The following is a 20,290-nucleotide window of genomic DNA, read 5'->3' on the forward strand; positions in this document are numbered from 1 at the left end:
TATTTTTCTCTTACCTCTAACATTGCAACTAACTCAGACTTTGAAATTCCAATCCTGTCTCGATCACAGCTGTCCACCACATAAATTACTGCATCTGTATTTGAATAATAGCAACGCCAATACGGCCTGAAAAACGTTAAAACAGTCATACTTAGGGAAATGTTTCTCTACATGGTTAATGAATACAATACACTAATATCTGGTACAGAAAATAAAAGTGCATCATCAATACAGTACACCTGGATATGGTCTATTTGAGGTAAATATATTAGAGACCAGGCTAAATAACTTCAAGAACTAGATAGTTATTCTAAGGGAAGCAGTAGGTGGGGTTCAGTGCAATGAACAACTACAATGTCATTTACAAACAAGGAAAAACCGTTTTTTTTTTAATTTGTAGGACAGTGAATATCAGAGCCAAATAAGAGAACGGTCACCGCAGAGCACAGGGACCTCAGCAAAGGGAAATTTAGTATGAACCTTCCTAAAATTACACACATTAGGGAGGAAGTAAATAATGAGTGAGAAAGAGATCACTCCAACGCTTACGTGCAATTACACACACACATACAAGCCACTATAAACCCTGGCCACACACATTGAAGGATGTATTTGAGATACTAAAAATCTTGAAAGAGCATAAGGAACACTGTATTCAAGGAAGAAAGTGTCAATTTCTACATAAAAAGGCTATGATCAGACAAACGGTTTTTACAACATCAATGAGAAGAAATTGCCAAAAGCCATGTAGATCGTAATGCAAGATAAAGACATTGATTTCAGAAGCCAATGGAGCCTCCTAAGTACAACAGCACTGGCAAAATCAATAGGTCTGCTAGCACTGTGTGTTCTAATTGTATTTAAAAGAATTGGTAACACCAGGTATACTAGACAGGTGTGTTGTCAAGTCTAACCTAACAAGCAGTGGAGTAGCCAATAGTTCTTGCTGTTTTGAAAAATTGGCTTTGACAAATAATGTTGACATCCACATTCGGTTTCTGCAATTCTTCCACTGCTCTTCTTATGTATTATCTAAATAATGAGGCATCTTCTCCCACGGCTTAGATTTTTGCAGTAAGATCTTCTTTTAGAGGAATGAACTGCCTGTAGAAGGACACTGGTTGACTAAGAAAGTCCCTGCGAATATATCCGACTCAGTGGCAGTCACACAGGGAGGGGGGGAGTTTATGCTTCTCTTTTACGAGGACTGATTGTGCTGATCTATGGAATGTGAAAATAGGAATACAAGGTGTTTTAAGTCTCTTTTTTGAACGGTTGGAGTGGGGCACAGTTGTTGTGCTACACATGGGGCATTCAGAGCTGGAATTTCCCCCAGGGCCTCTTAAGTCCACAGAGCCGACTCCGCCCAAAACTGGATTCTTATTTGTATGGTGTAAGGGGCTTTGATCTAACTTTTGTGTATTTGGTGGTTTCGGCTAGGCATACATTTTTCACCCTTGGTCAAGGATTTTGATTTTTTAGGGGGTATCTCTGCTGGTATGGTATGGTTTGGTATGGTATGGGATAGACCCACCAGTTAATTACGCTCAGTCTGTATGAGACAGCACAAGCAGTCTGTTCCGTGACTACCAGTTTTTCAGAAAAAACCCCAACAAAGGTCTACAACCCCAGAAGAGGGTCATTCACACTGGGCACTTGGTGGGATATGATGGGCAAGAGGATCTTATTTATAACTTGAAGATATTAGCAGTGAAAAGGAAGGGGACTGCCCCCAGTATGTGTGTTCTGTATTCCTCCTAAGGATTTCTTCTCTCCTGTTTGAAAATAATAGCCTATTTCTGCAGTAATCCAATTAGATGGCATTCCTGCCAGTGTGTCTTCTCTTTTATTTGAATATAATTGCCTAAATTCTGTCGTAACCTGTACTGGATGGCGTGCCTGCTTCCACCATATCCTGGTTAGGTGGCCTTCACCATCAGCCAGTCTCAGAGTCATTATGGTGCTCATTTCTAGCCATTTGGTCTTCTATGCATTGGCAGGGGAGATTTGGCAGGGGAGATTCGGCAGAGAGAGAGAAGGAGTTATCTCCCTCGGCTACCACCTCCTAACCTTGAGTCAGCTACTACACAAAAGTCAAAGGCCCCCCAGAGTAGGCTGGGTCGACCTGGCTACCCACCTCGTCCCTCTCTGATAGATTGAGAGGGAATGCAGATGGCTATGCAAAGACCCCAGGGATCCTCAAGAATGGCATCAATGGGTCACCTAGAGCCCAGTACGATAGTGGCCAGTTGACTAGAGCCCAAATGACCACTGAACTGGGGATAGTGGCTGGCTGTGGATTAGTACTCACTAGGTGCCCCTTCGGTTTTGTGTGTTGTTGGGTACCACTAACTCAGTAACCACCAGCCGTAATAAAGATTTTCCACATGCAAGGCCACTCAGAACAGACACTGGAGAGACTGGCTACTGGGGACCTGAAAGTAATTTTCAAAAGTAGCTTCACCAGCGATGTCTCCAGACTCCTAGCAGATAGAAAGAGCATATCAACAGTTCCAGAATCAAGGGAACTAGTCTAGCCAATAGGATGGGACCTACACTGGCGTTTGAAGATCATCTGCCTCTGGGTCCCATTGGATGTGCACCCCTCCAGGTCACTGGACAGGTCCAGTAACTTACATAGTCAGTGACAGGCCTCTATGCACATACTTACAGTGATTCTAGGGCTAAAATAAAAGTCAGGGTGCCAGATACAAATGCAGTTGGGCACTCGGGAAAGGGGACATGCCTGTCTACCATTCAGGAGACATTCTCATCCCAACAGAGACACTAGCGTGATAGAGGCATTCATAAAGTACACCTCAGACCAACATAAAGCGACCACCATGTTGTACAGGACACAGAGTGCAATGGACTCTAGTGCTCACTAGTCTGGATCGGGACACACACATATAATAATAACTTACCATAACGAGTACTGCAAACAGCACTTGTTATAGATACCATAAATACCAGATGTTAGTAATACTCAATGTATTGTTCTCAACGTACACAACAGTAGAATGAACAGGTAAGCTGGCCTTGCTTAGCTTCAACCTCAAGACCTGCAGATCGTTGCATGTGTCAATGTCAACTTACTGAGACACACACACACAAATATGTTATAGGCATCATTCCCAGTTGTCCCAAACACGAAGGCTAAGGACTAAGGAAGACTGATGGAACTTATGCAGGGGAATGAAGTCCCTTCACAGGCATACAAGATGACACACTGCTGTTGTTGTCAGTCTCACATAGCAATGGCTTGACGGCAGCAGCCACTCTCACAAATGGGGTACCCTCTAGGTAACCTCAAACATAAAATGTCTCTGATGTTAACAAAAAAGTTTAAGGGAGAACCCCCAATAGGCTTGCACGATTGGCGAGGGAATTGCGCTGAACTCTACAGAAACCCACAAGGCAGGGCAGCATGAAGTCACATAGTGGGGAGAACCATATGCAGTTCAGCAAAACACACAAGGAGAAAATGAAAAGGACCCTGGTGTTAAGCATCAGCAGGCAGGAATGGGGAATGAGAGAGTGGATGCAAGTGGGGGTTGTGGCTCTACATGCTGTCAGTGGCTGAGAGTTTCTGCAAGTATTCCACTCAAAATCTTTGCGTTTTCCACCGTATCTCTGTGTAAGCCTAGACTGACAATCATACTATAACAGTTTTCTAGGTAAGAGATTTTCCAGTGATAAACACACAACAAAGGTAATCCCTAGAGTCTGGATGAATAGTCAGCAGATTAATCAATACAACAACCCATAAATTATGGATGAAAGGGAAGATTTAACTGCGGCATACGTTTAAAAATAAAATGTTTCGTACATTTTGCATCTACAGATTTACCAAAGAAAACGTTTTTTTTTTTTATTTACAATTTATTGTAAGCCTTTTTCTTAACTATGGCTGTCCTCGGTTTTAAAAAGAAGACGCAGCTTCAGGTTTCATCACCTGCTGGATTCGGAAGTCCTGTGTGACCTTGAAATGCACAATTAGTATGCGAAGGAAGTCTTTCACACACCTCTTATGTTGTAATCAGATGATGTACTGCACGGCCAATGTGCCCAAACTAGAAATTCAAGAAAAGCAAAATAGAAATCCAAAGGCTCAGATTTCACGGAAAACACTGACAAACTAGTCTCTGCCAAGTGTTTGCTAACCTAGGCCAGCTACAATACACCGTTCAGTCATTGAGAAAACAATCACGAGCACTGTTCCAAGACAATGCTATCTGATATGACTTACAAGGCCCTCAGTGGGTGAAAGGCCGCATGACAACAGTTTCGCAATACTAAAGCTGAACCGTGAATTACAAATAAACCAACCTATTCACAGAAGTTGGCCATTGGTAGAAACAGTCCGAAACATACATGAAAATATGCAAAAATGTAATCACATTTCTGTGAAAACGAAAAAAGACAGCATTTGCAGGGAACACCGAAGAAATCAGAAATGTAGATTTACGTTTGTCAACTTAATGTTGCAAAAATAATCAAACTAAACTCACTGCAGTCACTTTCACCATCCTTGGAAAGTTTAGAAAACAAATATGTGAGGGCCCTCTTTCCCCTTGCAGTATTCTCTCTTCCATCCCAGTCTTCTTTGTGTATACTGACTTCTCTTTAACACTTGTACATCTTTCATAAACTTGTATTTATCATATTGATAGGGTATTTGCACCTCTCTCCAAACTAATGCCACAACTGAACTTAAACAGCGTGTGCCATTAAGAATGTAAATGTTTCCCACGCTGTTATTGGGAACAGGATAGTCCTGTTAGTGGCTAACTGGCTGGGAGGCACACTACTGAATCATTCTAGGCAGCTTCAGAGTTCTAGCTGCCACTCTCCCTAGTACACTCAAACTCTGAAGGAACTACAACAAGGTTACTAAGTAAAGCCAAACCCTTGGGCTTCATCATGGCTTTAGGCGGGATGAAGAAACTGGGAGGTATCTCAAAGGGGCGTGGCCCAAGTAGTTAAGGGTGTGGCTTAAAATTCAAGATACATTTTTTTTTTACTTACCATAGTGTGCTGCCCTACTGGTATTTTACTGCTTCTGTCCATTCATTCAGATATAGAACACAAGTAACATTAAAACCTAGAAAAAGCCAGGACTATTGGCTTTGCCAATGGTTGTAAATTGCATAAGATAAATAAGCAATAACTAGGACTTAATTGTATAGAATACTGAAAATGCTTCCGTTCTTGTGGGCGAGGTTGTGTTATAAGGCTAGAGCTGCCGACTTTTGGGCTGAGAAAGCAGGTTTGTACCGGACGTTGGCTCAACATCCTGCGATTCAAAGCATGAATATGTCCTTGTGTAACGTAACTGGTGCTCATTTTTGCTCCAAATTTGTGCTATAAAAAACTGAAAAAATGTCTATTTGAAGTTACATCAAAAGCAGTGCCAGGTGGTACTATTGCAGAGATAAGATTTTTAATTTTTTTCGCACCCTGGAGGTAAAAATGGAGAGTCTGTTAGGGACCCGTCTTGGCACCTGCTTTTACGACAGGACCTGGCCCAATTAAAGCCCTGGGCTTCAAACTAGACCGTCATTAAAAGATCACGTCCACATCTCAATGCCAACCGTGCACCATTTGGAACGACATTCTTGCTCTTTGATTAAGATATACAAACAGTAGAAACAGTAGTCTTGTTTTTGGTTATATCCAGGTTGGCATACTGAACCATACCTGTCAACATGCAAACTAACACCACAGTGTGAGGAGGGTGCAGGGCTTCAGGCCGAGAGCTACCCAAGAGGCACTCTGCCCCTCACCAATTTAATTTAATTTTTTAATTAATTTAATGTAATTTAATTGCGGGTTTATATAGCGCTAGAATCGACTCCCGGAGGAGTATCTCTGCGCTTCGACCGCTGGGGAACCCGTCCTGGCTCACCCTGAGAGATGGTCCCTAATGGGTATCTCTAAGGTGCGACCAAGCATCCCCGGTGGTCTGGGGGGGCCGTTGTGAAGATGGGGCAAGCTAATGCCCAGAGTTGCCGAGTGTGGTCCCTGTCTGGAGTAGACACCGAGGCGAGAATTATCGAGCCCGCTGACCCTGGTCCACGACCCTGCCGCGTCGGGAATCGAACCCTGGTCCCGGGCCGTCCTCGGCTTACGGGTCTGCCGCCTCTAACCAGTGAGCCACACCACTTCACCAAGCCCCCACCCCCAGCGCCTTTCCCAGAAAAATAATGCATTGGTTTCGCCCATGCAATTACTGGATCGTTAACAGCATTCCACAACCTTCGAAGTGTTAAATCCAATCTTCTGCAGTACAGCAGAGTTCAGCTCTAAGATTTGGAAGGATCTCCTTGCCAAAATAGAAGAATATTTTGTTACAAATGTGGGATCGGTATCCTCCTTGCGGTCCCTGTGGGAGGCCTTTAAAACTGTTGTTAGGGCCAGGCTTTGCCATTGATAGCGGGAGTGAAGAGGGAAAAACAGAGGGAGGTTGTGGAGTTGGAGACTGTGATCGAAGGAAAGAGACTTGGAACTAGGAGTGATGCAAGGTAAACTTCACCAGTTGCGGTTGAGACAGCACGATTACAAAGCACTGGTCACAGTTAAAGTGAAACAGCGTGGTAGAGAGCAGCAGGGTAGGCTCTATGACCTGGGAGACAAGGCAGGGAAACTCATCGCATGGTTAGACAAGAAGGAGTGGGCCAGCCTTTTGGTTCCTGAGCTCCTCACGGAAGAGGGGAGAGGCTCACAGATCCACAGAGGATTGCAGAGGAGTTTGCCAAGCACTTCCAAACAGTGTATACTTCGGTCTCGCCTTACCCTGAGTCTAATTCCAATCTGCTACTCCGAGATATACAGCTCCCGCACTTGTCCGTAGAAGACATAATTTTTATGGATAGTGAGTTAACAGCTGATGAGAGTGCCTTAGCTATCCGTTTGTTGAACCATGGCAAGGCTACTGGCCCCAATTGTCTCCCCATAGAGCTTTACAAGCTTAAACTGGATCGCTTAGCGCCTTATCTGAAGGAAATGTTTGTGGAGTCTAGAGAGGGAGGGAGTCTAGAGAGGGACCAGAGGATTGCGTCGTTAGTAGTGATACATAAAGAGGGGAAGATCAAATCCAATTGTGCCTCATATAGACCTATTTCTCTTCTCAATGCGGAGCCTAAAATCCTGGCCAAAGTAATGGCGAATAGGTTGATTAAGGTCATTACTGATTTAGTACATGCTGATCAGTCAGGCTTTATGCCCCACAGAAATACGGCCTTAAATTTGCATAGATTATATGGAGTTCTGGCCAGGGCCCAGACGCTGCGAGAACCGGCTATAACTGCATCATTGGGCGCAACAATGGCATTCGATACGATTGAATGGCCATATTTGTGGGCGGTATTGGCAAAGTTCAGGGTTGGCCCCGGATTCATTGGCTGGGTACGCTTGCTGTATTCGGAACTCCTCGCACAAGTGGTGGTGAATAATAAAGTATTGGCTGCCTTTTTATTGGGAAGGGGAACCCGTCAGGGTTGTCCATTGTCCCCCCTTCTTTTCGAATTGGCTATAGAGCCGTTAGCCGCCTGGTTGCGCTGGGAGCCTTCCATCAGGGGTCTGCGGTGGTCTCCGGATTGGGAGGACCGCGTCTCCCTATATGCAGATGATATCCTACTGTATCTGGCTTCCCCCCGTAAATCCCTTACTGTAGTTGTTGACGTCCTTGCCTCCTTTGGGAGGAATTCTGGCCTTTCGATCAACTGGGGTAAATCGGTTTTGTTTGTCTTAATGGGTGACACTCCTGTACCTCCCAGGAACTGTCCGATACAGATTGCAGCAGAAGGGTTTACATACCTGGGGATCTTTGGGTCTCTAGACGCATCAGTTAGGTACTCTCGTAATCTACTCCCTGCTCTCAGACGGCTCAGGAGCGATATATCTCACTGGAAGAAGCTTCCTTTTTCCTTACTGGGCAGAGCGGCATTGTTTAAGATGATGGCTCTCCTACGCTTTCTTTATGCTCTGCAAAACTCTTTGGATGTGGTGCCCGCTAGTTACGTCTGTGAAATTGAGAGTTTGCAACGTGGTCTACTGTGGGAGGGGAGGCCCCGCATTGCTTTGCACAAATTGACTATCCTGGTACGATGGGGGTATCGCTCTCCCTGATATCAAGAGGTATTACTGGGCTGCTCGCCTAGCGTCAATTAACCACTGCACTTATGGCCGTGTGGATGACCCTGGCTATGCCGTGGATAAATGGCTCCTACCAGGAAATAACTAGAACAGGGCCCTATATTCTCGTCCCAACAGAGTGCCGTTGACGGGTCCTACTAAGCACTCCGTCAATGTCTGGCATGCAGCTACGGCCTCCCTGGGAAGGAGAAATAAGTTGGCTATGGCTACTCCACTCTGGGATTCGGAACTGCTGGGCAAGCTGTGGAAGACGAAAGGCTTTGATAGGTGGGATCTTATAGTTATCTCCATGGTCAAGGACATTTGGGGGAAGGGGCGGATTAAATCTTTTCAAGAATTGCAGACCGAATATAAACTTCCTCCTTCGGAATTCTTTCGGTATGTTCAGGTACGGCATGCCCTTCTGACGTTCTTACTTGGGGAGGCGGGACCTTCAGAGGCTTCCCCTCTGGAGGATAGAATATTAGACGGCCACCTACCGGATAAAATAATTTCTCTCACATATAAAAAGCTGATTAATAATAGGACCAACACCTTAGAGGTACTCAGAAATAAGTGGACACAAGACGGAATAGAGATAGACGAGGAAGATTGGCGGACGGTGGTTTCCTCCCCTAAAGAGGTCGCAATTTCAACTCGTCTCAGACTTGTGCAACTCAAGGTATTGCATAGGATCTACCTCACATGACCCAGGTTAGTGCATAAGGGGCTTGCAGACTCTGGGGTTTGTAAAAGGGATTGTGGACTAGTTGGTACCTTCATGCACATTATCTGGGAGTGTAAATAGGTCACCACGTATTGGCGCGACATACATAACACTATAGATAGGGTGCTGGGAGTTTCCCTCTCACCGGTGGGCCGCCAGGGTGGGGGCTGGTTTAGGCCATTTTTATTACCAGGGGTCAGCACTATCGGCCCCCTGTAACAAAATCAGCAAAAAGGGGGCCCGGCCGAGCAGTATTCCAGGGCCGGTTTGGGTTCCCTGTCCGGCCCTGGATGCCTAAGGGACTTCTCAGACAATATTTACTTAAGCTTTTGAACTAAACATCCCCTCCCTCCACTGACCGGGTTGGCCAATGTATAGGGGCAGGAAAGAATAGAGTGCAATTAACCGGAGTTAACATTCCTAACACAAGAATTGGTAATGCATCTGGTTCGCCTATGTAATGAATAAAGCTGTTTTCATCAATCATCGTCTGGCAGAAGGAAAGAGCGTCCGAATAGACAACACAGGAGTGGAGAGGATGTTGCGCAGTGGCCAGAACTGCTGACTTGAGAGCTGGGGATCCCGGTTCGAGTCTCGGAGGAGCCGCGAAACATCCTGTGATTCTATGCAGATCACTTAATCTCTCCGGGTGATAAATTGTTATATAAATATGCTGCAGTAGTACAAGGCAAAATTTTATGAAAATATAGTTCCACTAAAGCAGATGTTAACAGTATTTCGGCAGCGGGAAACTGATAAGAGAAGCAGAATAGAAACAAGCATTGGTAAATGCCGGAACATATGCTACAGCCAATAGAAATGGAGGAAAAGTGTCACGTACAGGAACCAATGAGAAGCCAGGAAAGAGAGGAGACGGAATGGGATGCAAGTCCCTTTTAAGTTCATATTTATTTATTTTATTTATTTTGAAAGTTTTATATAGCGCGAACAAGATCTTCGCAGATATCAGAGCGCTTTACAGAGGAGGGGAGCATATATAAACAGATACATCAATAGTGTTGAAAGTACAGTTAAGTGATATCATAAACAGTCAAGTAATTCAATTTCAAAGTCAAACAAAATTGTAAAGGGTTCAAACAAGTAGTACAGATCAGTATCGAGACTTTGAGTTAATCCCCAGTAGTAGTTCAAGTGTATTTAGTCATGAGGATCGCTTTTACTTCTTTCTTAAAAAGTATGGTAGAAGGGATGAGCCTAGTTTCAGGGGGGAGTGAGTTCCAAATCCTGGGAGCCATTCCTGAGAAAGAGCGTTTATACGTTTTTTCCTTGCGGAATCTTTTAGGCTTTAGCAAAAGATTGTTTGTGCCTCTAGTGTTTCTGGATCCTCCAGATATCGTCAGCTTCTGAGCGAGGTATCTAGGTGAGCTCAGGTGGACAGCCTTGTCCGTCAAGCAAGCGATTTTCAGGTGTATTTTGGCTTCAAAAGGCAGCCAGTTCAGGGATTTGAAGTCTGGGGAAATGTGAGAGTGTTTTTTTGATCCAGTGATGAGTCTCGCTGCGGCGTTTAAAGAGTCTCTTATAGGTGCCGTAGTAGCTAGGGGGAGCCCGCAGAGGGCGGTGCTGCCGTATTCTATTCGAGGTATGACTAGTGATTGTACCGCAGTTTGGAAGTCTTTGGCTGGAAGGAAGGGTTTAGGTTTCCTAAGGGTGTTGATTTGGTAGTTCGCTCCCTTAGTTGCTTTGTTGATGTGTTCCTGCATGCTGAGATTGGTGTCAAGTGTTATGCCCAAAGATTTTGCGGAGTCCACGATGGTGGGTTGAACATTGAGTGCCGTAAGGTGTTTAAGCCACATTTGTGCGGTAGTGATCTTCGCGGGAGGTGAGATCAGAAGGAACTCTGTTTTAAGGGCATTAAGTTTGAGATGATTAGCGGCCAGCCAGGATTGGGTGCTTCTGATCGTTGAATTCAAGAGCGTGATGTCTTTGGGTGATTGTAGTTTGAGATAAAGTTGGGTGTCATCGGCATACATGTGGAAGTGTACATTGGATTCTTGTAGCAAGGTCGTGAGAGGTTCCATAACTAGGTTGAACAAAGTTGGGGATAGGGAGGATCCTTGTGGTACGCCTAGCGTTACAGGTCTTGGCGAGGACATCAAGTTGTTGCTCTTGAATTTCTGCGACCTGTTATGCAGAAAGGACGTGAACCATTTGAGCACAGTTCCAGATAGACCCATTCTTGTGTTTAATAGTTCGAGTAAATTCTCATGTTTGACGGTGTCAAATGCCGAGGAGAGATCAAGGAGGATGAGGAGGCAGGTATCGTTATGATTTAGGATTTGAAGGGCGTTGTCAATTATGTGAGTCATAGCAGTTTCAGTACTGTGATTTGCTCGGAAGCCTGATTGATGAGAGTTGAGGAGATCAAACTGAGTAATGTGTTTAGTCAATTGTATTTGTGCGCATTTTTCCAACAGTTTGGCAAGAGTCGGAATATTGGTAATGGGACGGTAGTTGTTTAGGTCAGAGGGGTCTGCTGTAGGTTTCTTTAGCAAAGGTGTGACTTGTCCAACTTTGAGGGAGTCGGGAATGGTCCCTTGTTGAAGCTGTTAATGATTTTAGTCCAGAGTGGAAGGAGCGATGGGGTAAGGACTTTGACAGCGTTAGCAGGAAGGGGGTCCGTGAGGTGATAGGATGGTTTCAGAGTGCTGAGCAGTCTGCCATTTTCTTCTTCCTTGTAGGTGACAAAGGATGACCAAGTGGCATTGTTTTTTGGTTTAGTGGGTGCTATGCAGTGGGGTTTGGAATAGAGGCTTGCGTCAATGAGGAGATCATTCTTTATGTTGTCAGTTTTTTGGATAAAGAAAGAGGCGAAGTCTTCGCAGGAGGGAGCTTCGCACATAGTGCTGAGAGGTTGGGGTTGTTCTTTGGATTGTGTTCTGATAAGCTCAAACAGCTTTCTCGGACGATTTTTGGCTTGGTCGAGCTGACGGCTGAAGAAGTCTGATTTTGAGCGTTTTATTTTCCTGAAGTAGGCATTTCTCTTTTTCTTCAGGGTTTTTAGGTTCAATGCAGAGGGCGCTGATCTCCAGGTGTGCTCTGCCAATCGCATGGCGCGTCTATCGTCATTGAGACTCCCGTCGTACCAGGGCTTGGAAATTTTTGCAGAGGCTTTTTTTAGCTGCAAGGGTGCGACTTCATTAATTATTGAGGTCATAGTGTTGAGATAGTGATCAGTCAAGGATTGGACGTCCTTAACGCCAGTAGGAGGAAGTAGTAAGTTGCAACTGTTGGGGGGCAGAGAGTTTGAGTTTAGTTTTTTCATGTCTCTTTTCCAGACTCTTGGCCTGGAGGATTGAATTTAACTTTTTCATTAATGAAGAATGTGATAATATGATGGTCTGACCAGTCACAGGGTTGGATAGATTAGAGTTGGGTAGAGGCCTCTTTGGAGATAAGGTCGAGGATAGAGCCTTTCTTGTGTGTCGGACTGTTGCAAATTTGAGTGAGGTCAAGGGCGTTAAGGAAATTCTTCAGACCTTTTACCACCGCATCATTATGATCGTTCCAGTGGAGGTTGAAGTCACCAAGGTATATTTGTGTGAGTTGACGCCCGGAGTTGGTTGAGATCATATCCATGATTTGTTGGGAGACGGTAAGGTTGTCGCCGGGTGGGTGGTAAACGCCGTGAAGAGTGCAGATCGGTTTGCCCTCATTGACAATATCAAGGCAGATGTAGTCACAGGAGGTTGGGGAGGGTAGGGAAGGGGAGGTTACTTTCAAGACAGAGAGGTTGCTCCTGTATATACATGCGATTCCGCCACCTTTTTTATTGCCAGACCTGTCAAGTCTAGTGATGTGGTAGTTGGGGGGAACCAGAATGTCCATTATAGGTGTAGAAGATTCTGTTAGCCACGTTTCAGTCATGATGATTAAGTCAAGATCCAATTTTAGGATGAGATCAGCGATAGCGGAGGAGTGTCTAGCGGCTGATCTGCAGTTGAGGAGAGTACATTTGAGACGGGGTGTGTCGAGGGTGGAAGGGGGTTTTAGAGCGAGAGGGACTTTACTCAGGTTACTATGGATAGCGATTCTGTTGTTCAGTGTAGGGGGTCTAAGGGGATTGGAGTGAATCGTAGGAATGGCAATGGGAGTGTCGGGTGTGTTGCTATGAGGAGCTGAGTCGTAGGAGTGGAGGAGGGTGATTGTGTCGAGGTCCGAGAGAGGGTTGCAGGAGCGATGGGGGCGGTTTTCGCAGTTGTGAACAGGGATTGAGGTCCAGTGCGGTGGGAGTCGTGTGCGAGAGTTCGCCGCCCGGGTGGAGGACCAGCTGGGAGGGGTGGTGATGGTGGAGTCGCGTTAGGGGTGTCTGGGGTGTGTACTGAGTAATTGTTTGATGTGAATGTCTTGTTTGATCTGGTGGAGGGTGTTGGGTGAGGGGTGACTGGAGTGTGATAGACAGAGTAATTGTTGTTTGATGATGTGCATGTCTTCTTTGAGCTGGAGGAGGGAGGCCGTAATGTAGTCCAATGTGGGAAATGTGTTGGAGGTGGGGATGGGAGGGTCGGGCGTGGGTGACATAGGGGAGAGGTTGGCGGTGTGGGTGAGAGTATTGGTGGTAAGTGGAGAGTGCAGGGTGGAGGATGGGCATTTGTTAGTGGTGAAGGGGGTGGAGTTTGGGTAGTGGGGGGTGAGACTGGGGGGGAAGTGGGATTGTAGATGGTTCTTTTTTGAGGGGGTGGAGTTGAGTTGATGGAGGTGGTGTGTTCTGTGTGATTAGTTAATGGGTGGAAGTGGGGGCTGAGAATGGGGGGGATGAAGGGTGGGGTTTGCTTTTGTGTGTGTCGGTCTGATGCTGATCTAGGTTAGGCGGGTTGCGGGTGGGAGCTGTGGTATCAGGGGTGAGAGGAATGGGGATGGGAGCTGGTGTGTGGGGGGAAGGGTGAGGTGGTTGGTGTAAGAGGGGGAGAGATCTATGTCTGTGCTTGAGGGGTGTGGGGTAGCCACAGTAGGCGGGTGAATGACTAGGGTGTCGGGAGTAAAGGAGAGGTGCATGTCGTTTTGGGGCTGGGCTAGGTTAGAATGTTTGTGGTTTGAGGCTGTGGTGTCAGGGGTGACAGGAATGGGTGTGGTATGAAAGGAGGACAAGGTGAGGTTGGTGGGGGGGGAGGGGGTGCCGCTGGAATGTGTGGGTGAGGGATCTATGTCTGTAGTTGAGGAGTGCGAGGTAGCTACATTAGGTGGATGAATGTCTAAGGTGTCGGGGTGGAGGGACGGTGCGTGTCGTTTTGGGGTTGAGCTAGGTTAGAAGGGTTGTGGTTGGGGGCTGTGAATTCAGGGGTGATAGGCCTGAGGGTGCTATGAGTGGGGGTCCGATGATTGGCGAGTTGTTGTTTGAACGTGGGGAACAGGTTGTCTAGTAGTTCCAGGTTCTTGTCTGTGGATTGAATTAGGATAATCTCGTTATTGTATATAGTGATGGTGGTTCTGCCCGGGAAGAGTTGGGAAGGTGTGATGGAGAGTTTTAGGCCATGCGCGAAATTCCTGGAGGTGGAGACGGTGAGTAAGGTGAGGAACACTTTTCTCCATTGGGCTCTGCGTGTGGTGTGGAAGATGATATCAATGTTCAGTGAACCATTGACTGGTGAGAAGTAGGTGTCTGCAAAGGGAGTTTCAGGGTGGGACCTCAGGAAGTTGTGTTTAAAGCGTTTAGCGGCTTTTTTAGTGAGTGCGGGTGGGGAGTTGATTCTATATGTGTGCTTGCCGACGGGTTCCATGATGGGATGACAGTCTAGGTAGGTGTAGGGGGGAGGGTGCACTGTCATAAACAGTTGCGTAGGCCAAAAGTGGCACTAGTGAGCCGCCCAGTATATGAGGTAGTAATTGGTGCTTACAGGAATAAGGCTTGAAAAGGGTGCAGGCTGCACAAATGTCGGGTGCACAATAATGCTACACGCAGAGTACCGATGCGGACAATAATAGTGAGATAATCAGAAGTGACACTAGTGAGCTGCCAAGGTATTTGAGGTAGTAATCGGTGCATACAAGACTAACATTTGAGATGGGTGCAAGTTGCACAAGTGTAGGGTGCACAATAAAGATATATAGGCGCAGAATACTGATGAGGACTGTAAGTTACATGGAGCAGGGGCGACATCAATGAGCAGCTAACAAATATGAGGTAGTAATCAGTGTATACGGGAAGGGACAGTGTAATGAGTGTAGGTTACATCAAGTGACAAGTATATGCGAGATTCATCGGTACATTATAGGAATAGGAGTGCATTCGATGTAGGTTATAAACAAGTGCAGGACAAAGTAGAAATATAATACTGACAAAATACTGGAATAAAATAACTGTGCAGACCATAAAAATACCTAAGTCGAAGGTGACAATAGTGAGTAGTCAAAAATATGTAAGGTACAGGAGTCAGTGACAGAATACAATTGCACACAAAAATTATATGAAACAACAAGTGGCATTAGTGAGCAGCAAAAAATATATGAGGTAGCAAACGGTGCATTACCGGTGACGATAAAGTGGGACGTGCAAGATACAATTAGGAATATAAAATATAATACCGCTGTACAAGGCAATAATATATGGGTAGCAATAGGTGCTGAAAAAGTGAAATGTGCTGGATACAGTTAGGAATATATTAATAAATACCACTGTAAAAAGGCAGACTATCAAAATCTGACGTGAAAACACCAAGATGTGAAAATTGTGCAGCCGATAAAGGTAGTCTAAGAGGCCTTAGTTCTTTAGGTCGATGGTAGAGATGACTAGTCCATGATGGTCGCCCAAAGATAGACAGACTAAGATGGCCGAACCGATAGGGGAGATAGAAATATTGGTCCTTTGTCTGTTGCTATTACTTTGAGCTCAGAGAAGGACCGTTTCACTTTCTATTTGTATCATGGCTTGCTGGGAGGCATAAGTGGGGGAGTTAAAGCTGTGGGGCCTCGTGGACATCAAGGTACCGGAGAGTATTTATTTCTACAGTTTTATGGCCCCGGCCGTGTTGCTCAAGGAGGTAGTTTAAGAATGTGGGCAGTTTTATGGCCCCAGCCATTTTGCACAAAGGAGGTAGTCTAAAAATGTGAGCAGGCGGGTGGGGTGAAATAAATACCTTATGCCTCCATAAGCGTGTTGAGCTTGCCCGCATAATTTTTGTGGTTGCAATGTTTTGATCCAGGTGTAACGCAGACCGATCTGACTGCAGCTATATGTGTTGTGTGTTTGCCTCAGGGCTCCAGGCCATCCAGGGGACGTGCGCTCAGGAGTTGCAACAGATGTTCCAAACCTGTATTTCCCTGAGCGGTGGGGAACTCAATGCCAGTTGTCCACTCCCGGTGGGAGCCGGCTCCTGTCGGCCCTCTAGCTCTCGTTGGTCCCAAAGCCCAGTTCAGCAATTCCCCAGCACTGCTACACCTTCACGTCTTCCGGTGCCGCCGGGGGCAGACTCCACTCAACCTTCCCGGTCCCGTATCTAACCTCCTGTGCTGTGGAGCGGGCCGGAGGGGGTGTCCGCCGTCGTCCCCGGGCCAGTCCAGTCACAGCAACCAGCGACCTGCGCCTTGGAGCGGGTGGGAGGGGGGGGCCACTCTGACGCCGCTGGGACTCCTCTGTTTTGATCAGTGCAGGCCGATGATCCGCGGGGTAGCATACAGTGAGGCTCTCAGAAACCTCACCTTCACAGTTAGACCAGTATCGAACCGTATGTGCTCCGGTGCAGCCGAGCGTACACTAATCAGCACTCCTCGCGGGGCCATTGGAGGTGGTTTCCCGGCTTCGGAGTTATGCTGTTTTTCTTCTATGTTCGCCCGATAACCGGAGCTTGTCACCAACTACGGGCATCCGCTTGGAGCGGCGATCCTCCGGAGGCTCGAGGCTCGTCCAGCGCTGGAGCCCATCAGCAGATCCACTGCTCCGATGCAGGGGTGGGGGAGGGGTGAGCTTCAGATCGCTCCACAGCCCACCTTGGGCACGAGATTTCTCTTCCAGGAAGTGACCGACAACCAGGGTTTCGGGCACTGTCATAGTCTCCCACAACATATTTTTCTTCGTCAAGACTGAACTGGCTGGGAGCCCGTTGGCTGCCCAGCGCATGGTTTTTGGAGAGTTATGTTTTTTTCCACTTGGGGGGCTAGTCCTGATGGTGGGGCCAAGAGACAGTAGGGTATCTCAAATAGGTGGGAGGTGCAGAGCCCCTATTCACTGTCAACCGGGGTGTCTATGGACAAGAGCAGGAAAGACCAGAAGAGGAGCATGAGTCAGGATGGGAAGGTGGGAGGGGTAGAGGGTACAGAGATCAATAATATGGTGTCATTCACCTCGTAGAATGTAAAAGTCTTAAACTTCCCTCTCAAAAGGCAAAAAAATCTGGAAATACCTAATAGACCACCAGTTTGAGGTAGTTGCACTGCAAGAAACGCACCTTAAAAAAATCAGAAGAAATGTGACTTCGCCATAAATACTATCCCTTAATCAACAGATCATCAGATAACTCAAAACAGAAAGGTGTGGTTCTACTGTTGCGCTACTCAGCAAAATTTCAAACTGAGGCTATAAAGGCAGATCGGGAGGGCAGAGCCATTTTGGTAAAGGGGAAACTGATAGGTAGACTTTGCGAGTTCATCTCCGCTTACATTCCAAATACCAGGCAAACAGTGTTTTTGACCTCCCAATTAGATAGGATAGGCGACTTCGCAGAGGGCCCTAAGATACTCATGGGCGACTTTAACCTGACAGGGGCGCTGAGATGTACAGCACACATCTTCACCGACTGGCTACAAGGAAATTGCCCAAGGGAAACAAACAGAGGATCCAGGCTCTAGGCCTACGGGACGCTTGGTGTTTGCTCTACCCGACCACCAAAGACTAAACCTTTTTCTCACATGTGCATCGGACCTACTCTAGGCGGGACCACATTTTTATAAGCCAACCCCTACTAGGTCACTACAAACGGCAAAGATACTCCCAATTACTATATATGACCACAGCCTAGTGGCCATTCGTATGTCTTGGGGAAACCACAGGGTAGGTACTCGAAAATAGTACTAGGGGCAGACTTCTTTGCGATGAACTGAGGGGGTCCATCTCTGAGTACTTCGAGCTACATCAACCCCAGGCCACTTCCCCCGCAGAATAATTGGGATGCGTTCAAAGCAGTCCTGAGGAGGTAAATGTATTGAACTGAACTCTATACTGAACAAACGGAGCGCTAAGGTAAGACTAGAGCTGGAGGAGGAACTCGAGGCAGTGGAGAGAGACCATAAAAAGGCAGCATCCCGGGTACTGAAGCGACAGCTTAGTGCGGTGCAGGCGAAACTCAATGCGGTTTATACAAACAGGGCTGAGTATACGCTGTTACGGCTCCGGCAGATATCCTATGCCGAGGGAGGTAAGGTAGGGCACAACTAGCGACACAGTTACGTGAAAAGAGGGAGCGGGAATACATAGGGGGCATCCAGGATGTAGATGGTTCTCTAGCCCACAAAGACAAGGTAAAAGCGTACATATTTGGAGGGTTCTACAGGAATCTATATACTGGCACACCCCCGATACTGACTTGCAGCGAAAATACTTCGACTCGCTGGAACTCCCCTAAGTTCCGCTATCGGAGAACGATCAACTCAATGGCCCAATCTCTGATGAAAAAGTGGGGAAAGCAATAGCTAGTTTCAAGTCACACAAGTCACCGGGACCAGACAGTTTGACGGAGCATTTTTATAAAAATTTTATGTCGGAGATTACACCTCATCTCACCTCTCTATTCATCTCAATAGCTGAGGACTCGATGGTCTCGAATTCTATGGCCGAGGCCTGATCAAGCAGGCTTTATAAAAGGAAGCCAGACACATGTTAGGACTATACACCTGATTGAAAAAGTCTCTCTGGCTATGCTGGTGGGCCTAGACAACTTTGACCGGGTGGATTGGTCCTTCATCTTTCTTACCATGCAAAAGTTTGGCTTTGGGGAAAGATTCATCAACATGGTCCGGGTTAACTATAAACACCCACACTCAAAAGTAAGGGTTACCAGGTCTCAGTCAGTGCTGTTCGCACTGAGCAGAGGCACAAGACAGGGAAGCCCGCTCTCACCTCCCTTACTTGCATTAAGCATCAAACCATTAGCAGCCCGGTCCAGAGCGCATCCAGAAGTCAAAGGCATAAGATTTGGAGGTACAGGACACAAGGCCTCTCCCTTTGTGGACGACATCTTGATGTCACTCACAGACCCAGGCCCCTCCTTACAGCCTCTGCAGACAGAACTGAGTAAATTTGAAGTAGTAGCAGGCTTTAAAGGCTAAATCTCACTATCCCCGAAGGAGAGGCTCAACAGCTCCGGAGTCTGACCACCTTCCAATGGGCCAAACGCTCCATTCAATACCTAGGTATTCAGCTAACCCCGAGGGTGGAGGATCTGTTAAAGGCCAACAACCCCCCCTCTGGTGTCCCAGCTCCACCAAGACCTCAAAAGATGGAAACCACTATATATCTTGTGGCTCGGTCGGGTAAATGCTGTTAAATTAACATTGCTCCCAAAGTGACTCTACGTGTTTCAGGCACTCCCAGTCGATTTGGATCATGAGCTATTGCCCAAACTACGGGGGCTCATTAATAAATTCATATGGAAGGGCACGTCTACTGTTTTACAGTGCTCGAAGAGGGTGGGGGAGTGGCACTGCCGGATCTTTCACTCTAATTCAAGACAGCCCAACTAAGGCTGGTGGTTAAATGGTCTATGAGGGAATCTGAGGAACACTGGCTCCACATGAACACGGCAGAACTATTAGGACGTGCTGTGGAAGCCGAAAAAAGACTGGCCAACCAATGCATACACAGCACTCCGACACGGATTGCCCTTAAGGTATGGGACAAGATCACATGTTGACATCCTTCCCTTCACAGTAAACCCCCATTCACTTTAACCCCTTCGCTGCGGCGGCAATTCCGCCGCAGTGCTAAGGGGGTGGGGGGGCCGCACGGCGCTCCCATGCTCGTGTCGGAACCGAACCGCTCCGTCACCAGCCTCGGGTGCGCTGTGCTGATGACTGTATTTACAACAAGGGGTGGTGAGGGACAGAGTCTCTGAATTAAGCAGAAAGCTCTCACCCTGTCAATAGATCAGGGCTTGATCCAACACCGTTTTTTAGCTCACTGCACCATCCCAGTTTCAGAACCTGGCTGTATGCAAATTAGTCTGTTCCTGTCCCAGTGCATGATGGGAACAGGGCAAACCAAACTACAAAAGCCAATTCTTACACTGGGAAGGAAACAAGCTCCCGGGGACCGGTTTCTGGCATTACAGCCGTCTTCGGCCCGGTTTGCTTGAATCCTGATGGTGCAATGAGCAAGGGTCTCACATCTGAGAATACCCTTCCACGCTTAGGGTGGACAAAATTATTTACAACAAGGGGTGGTGAGGGACAGAGTCTCTGAATTAAGCAGAAAGCTCTCAC

General features: G+C 46.8%; 1 protein-coding gene across 1 annotated transcript in view; it reads right to left on the minus strand.

The window, feature by feature from the left end:
* The window catches only part of ARL1 (ARF like GTPase 1), a 100,669-nt gene that overhangs the window by 31,411 nt on the left and 48,968 nt on the right, over positions 1 to 20,290 (minus strand). Inside the window, exon 4 of the mRNA XM_086919128.1 lies at positions 15 to 126. Coding sequence (XP_086775254.1) covers positions 15 to 126 — 112 coding nt within the window. The remainder of the gene's footprint in view (positions 1 to 14; positions 127 to 20,290) is intronic.

Source organism: Lissotriton vulgaris, chromosome 1_1 (genome assembly GCF_964263255.1).
Source record: "Lissotriton vulgaris chromosome 1_1, aLisVul1.2, whole genome shotgun sequence".
Lineage (NCBI taxonomy): Eukaryota > Metazoa > Chordata > Amphibia > Caudata > Salamandridae > Lissotriton > Lissotriton vulgaris.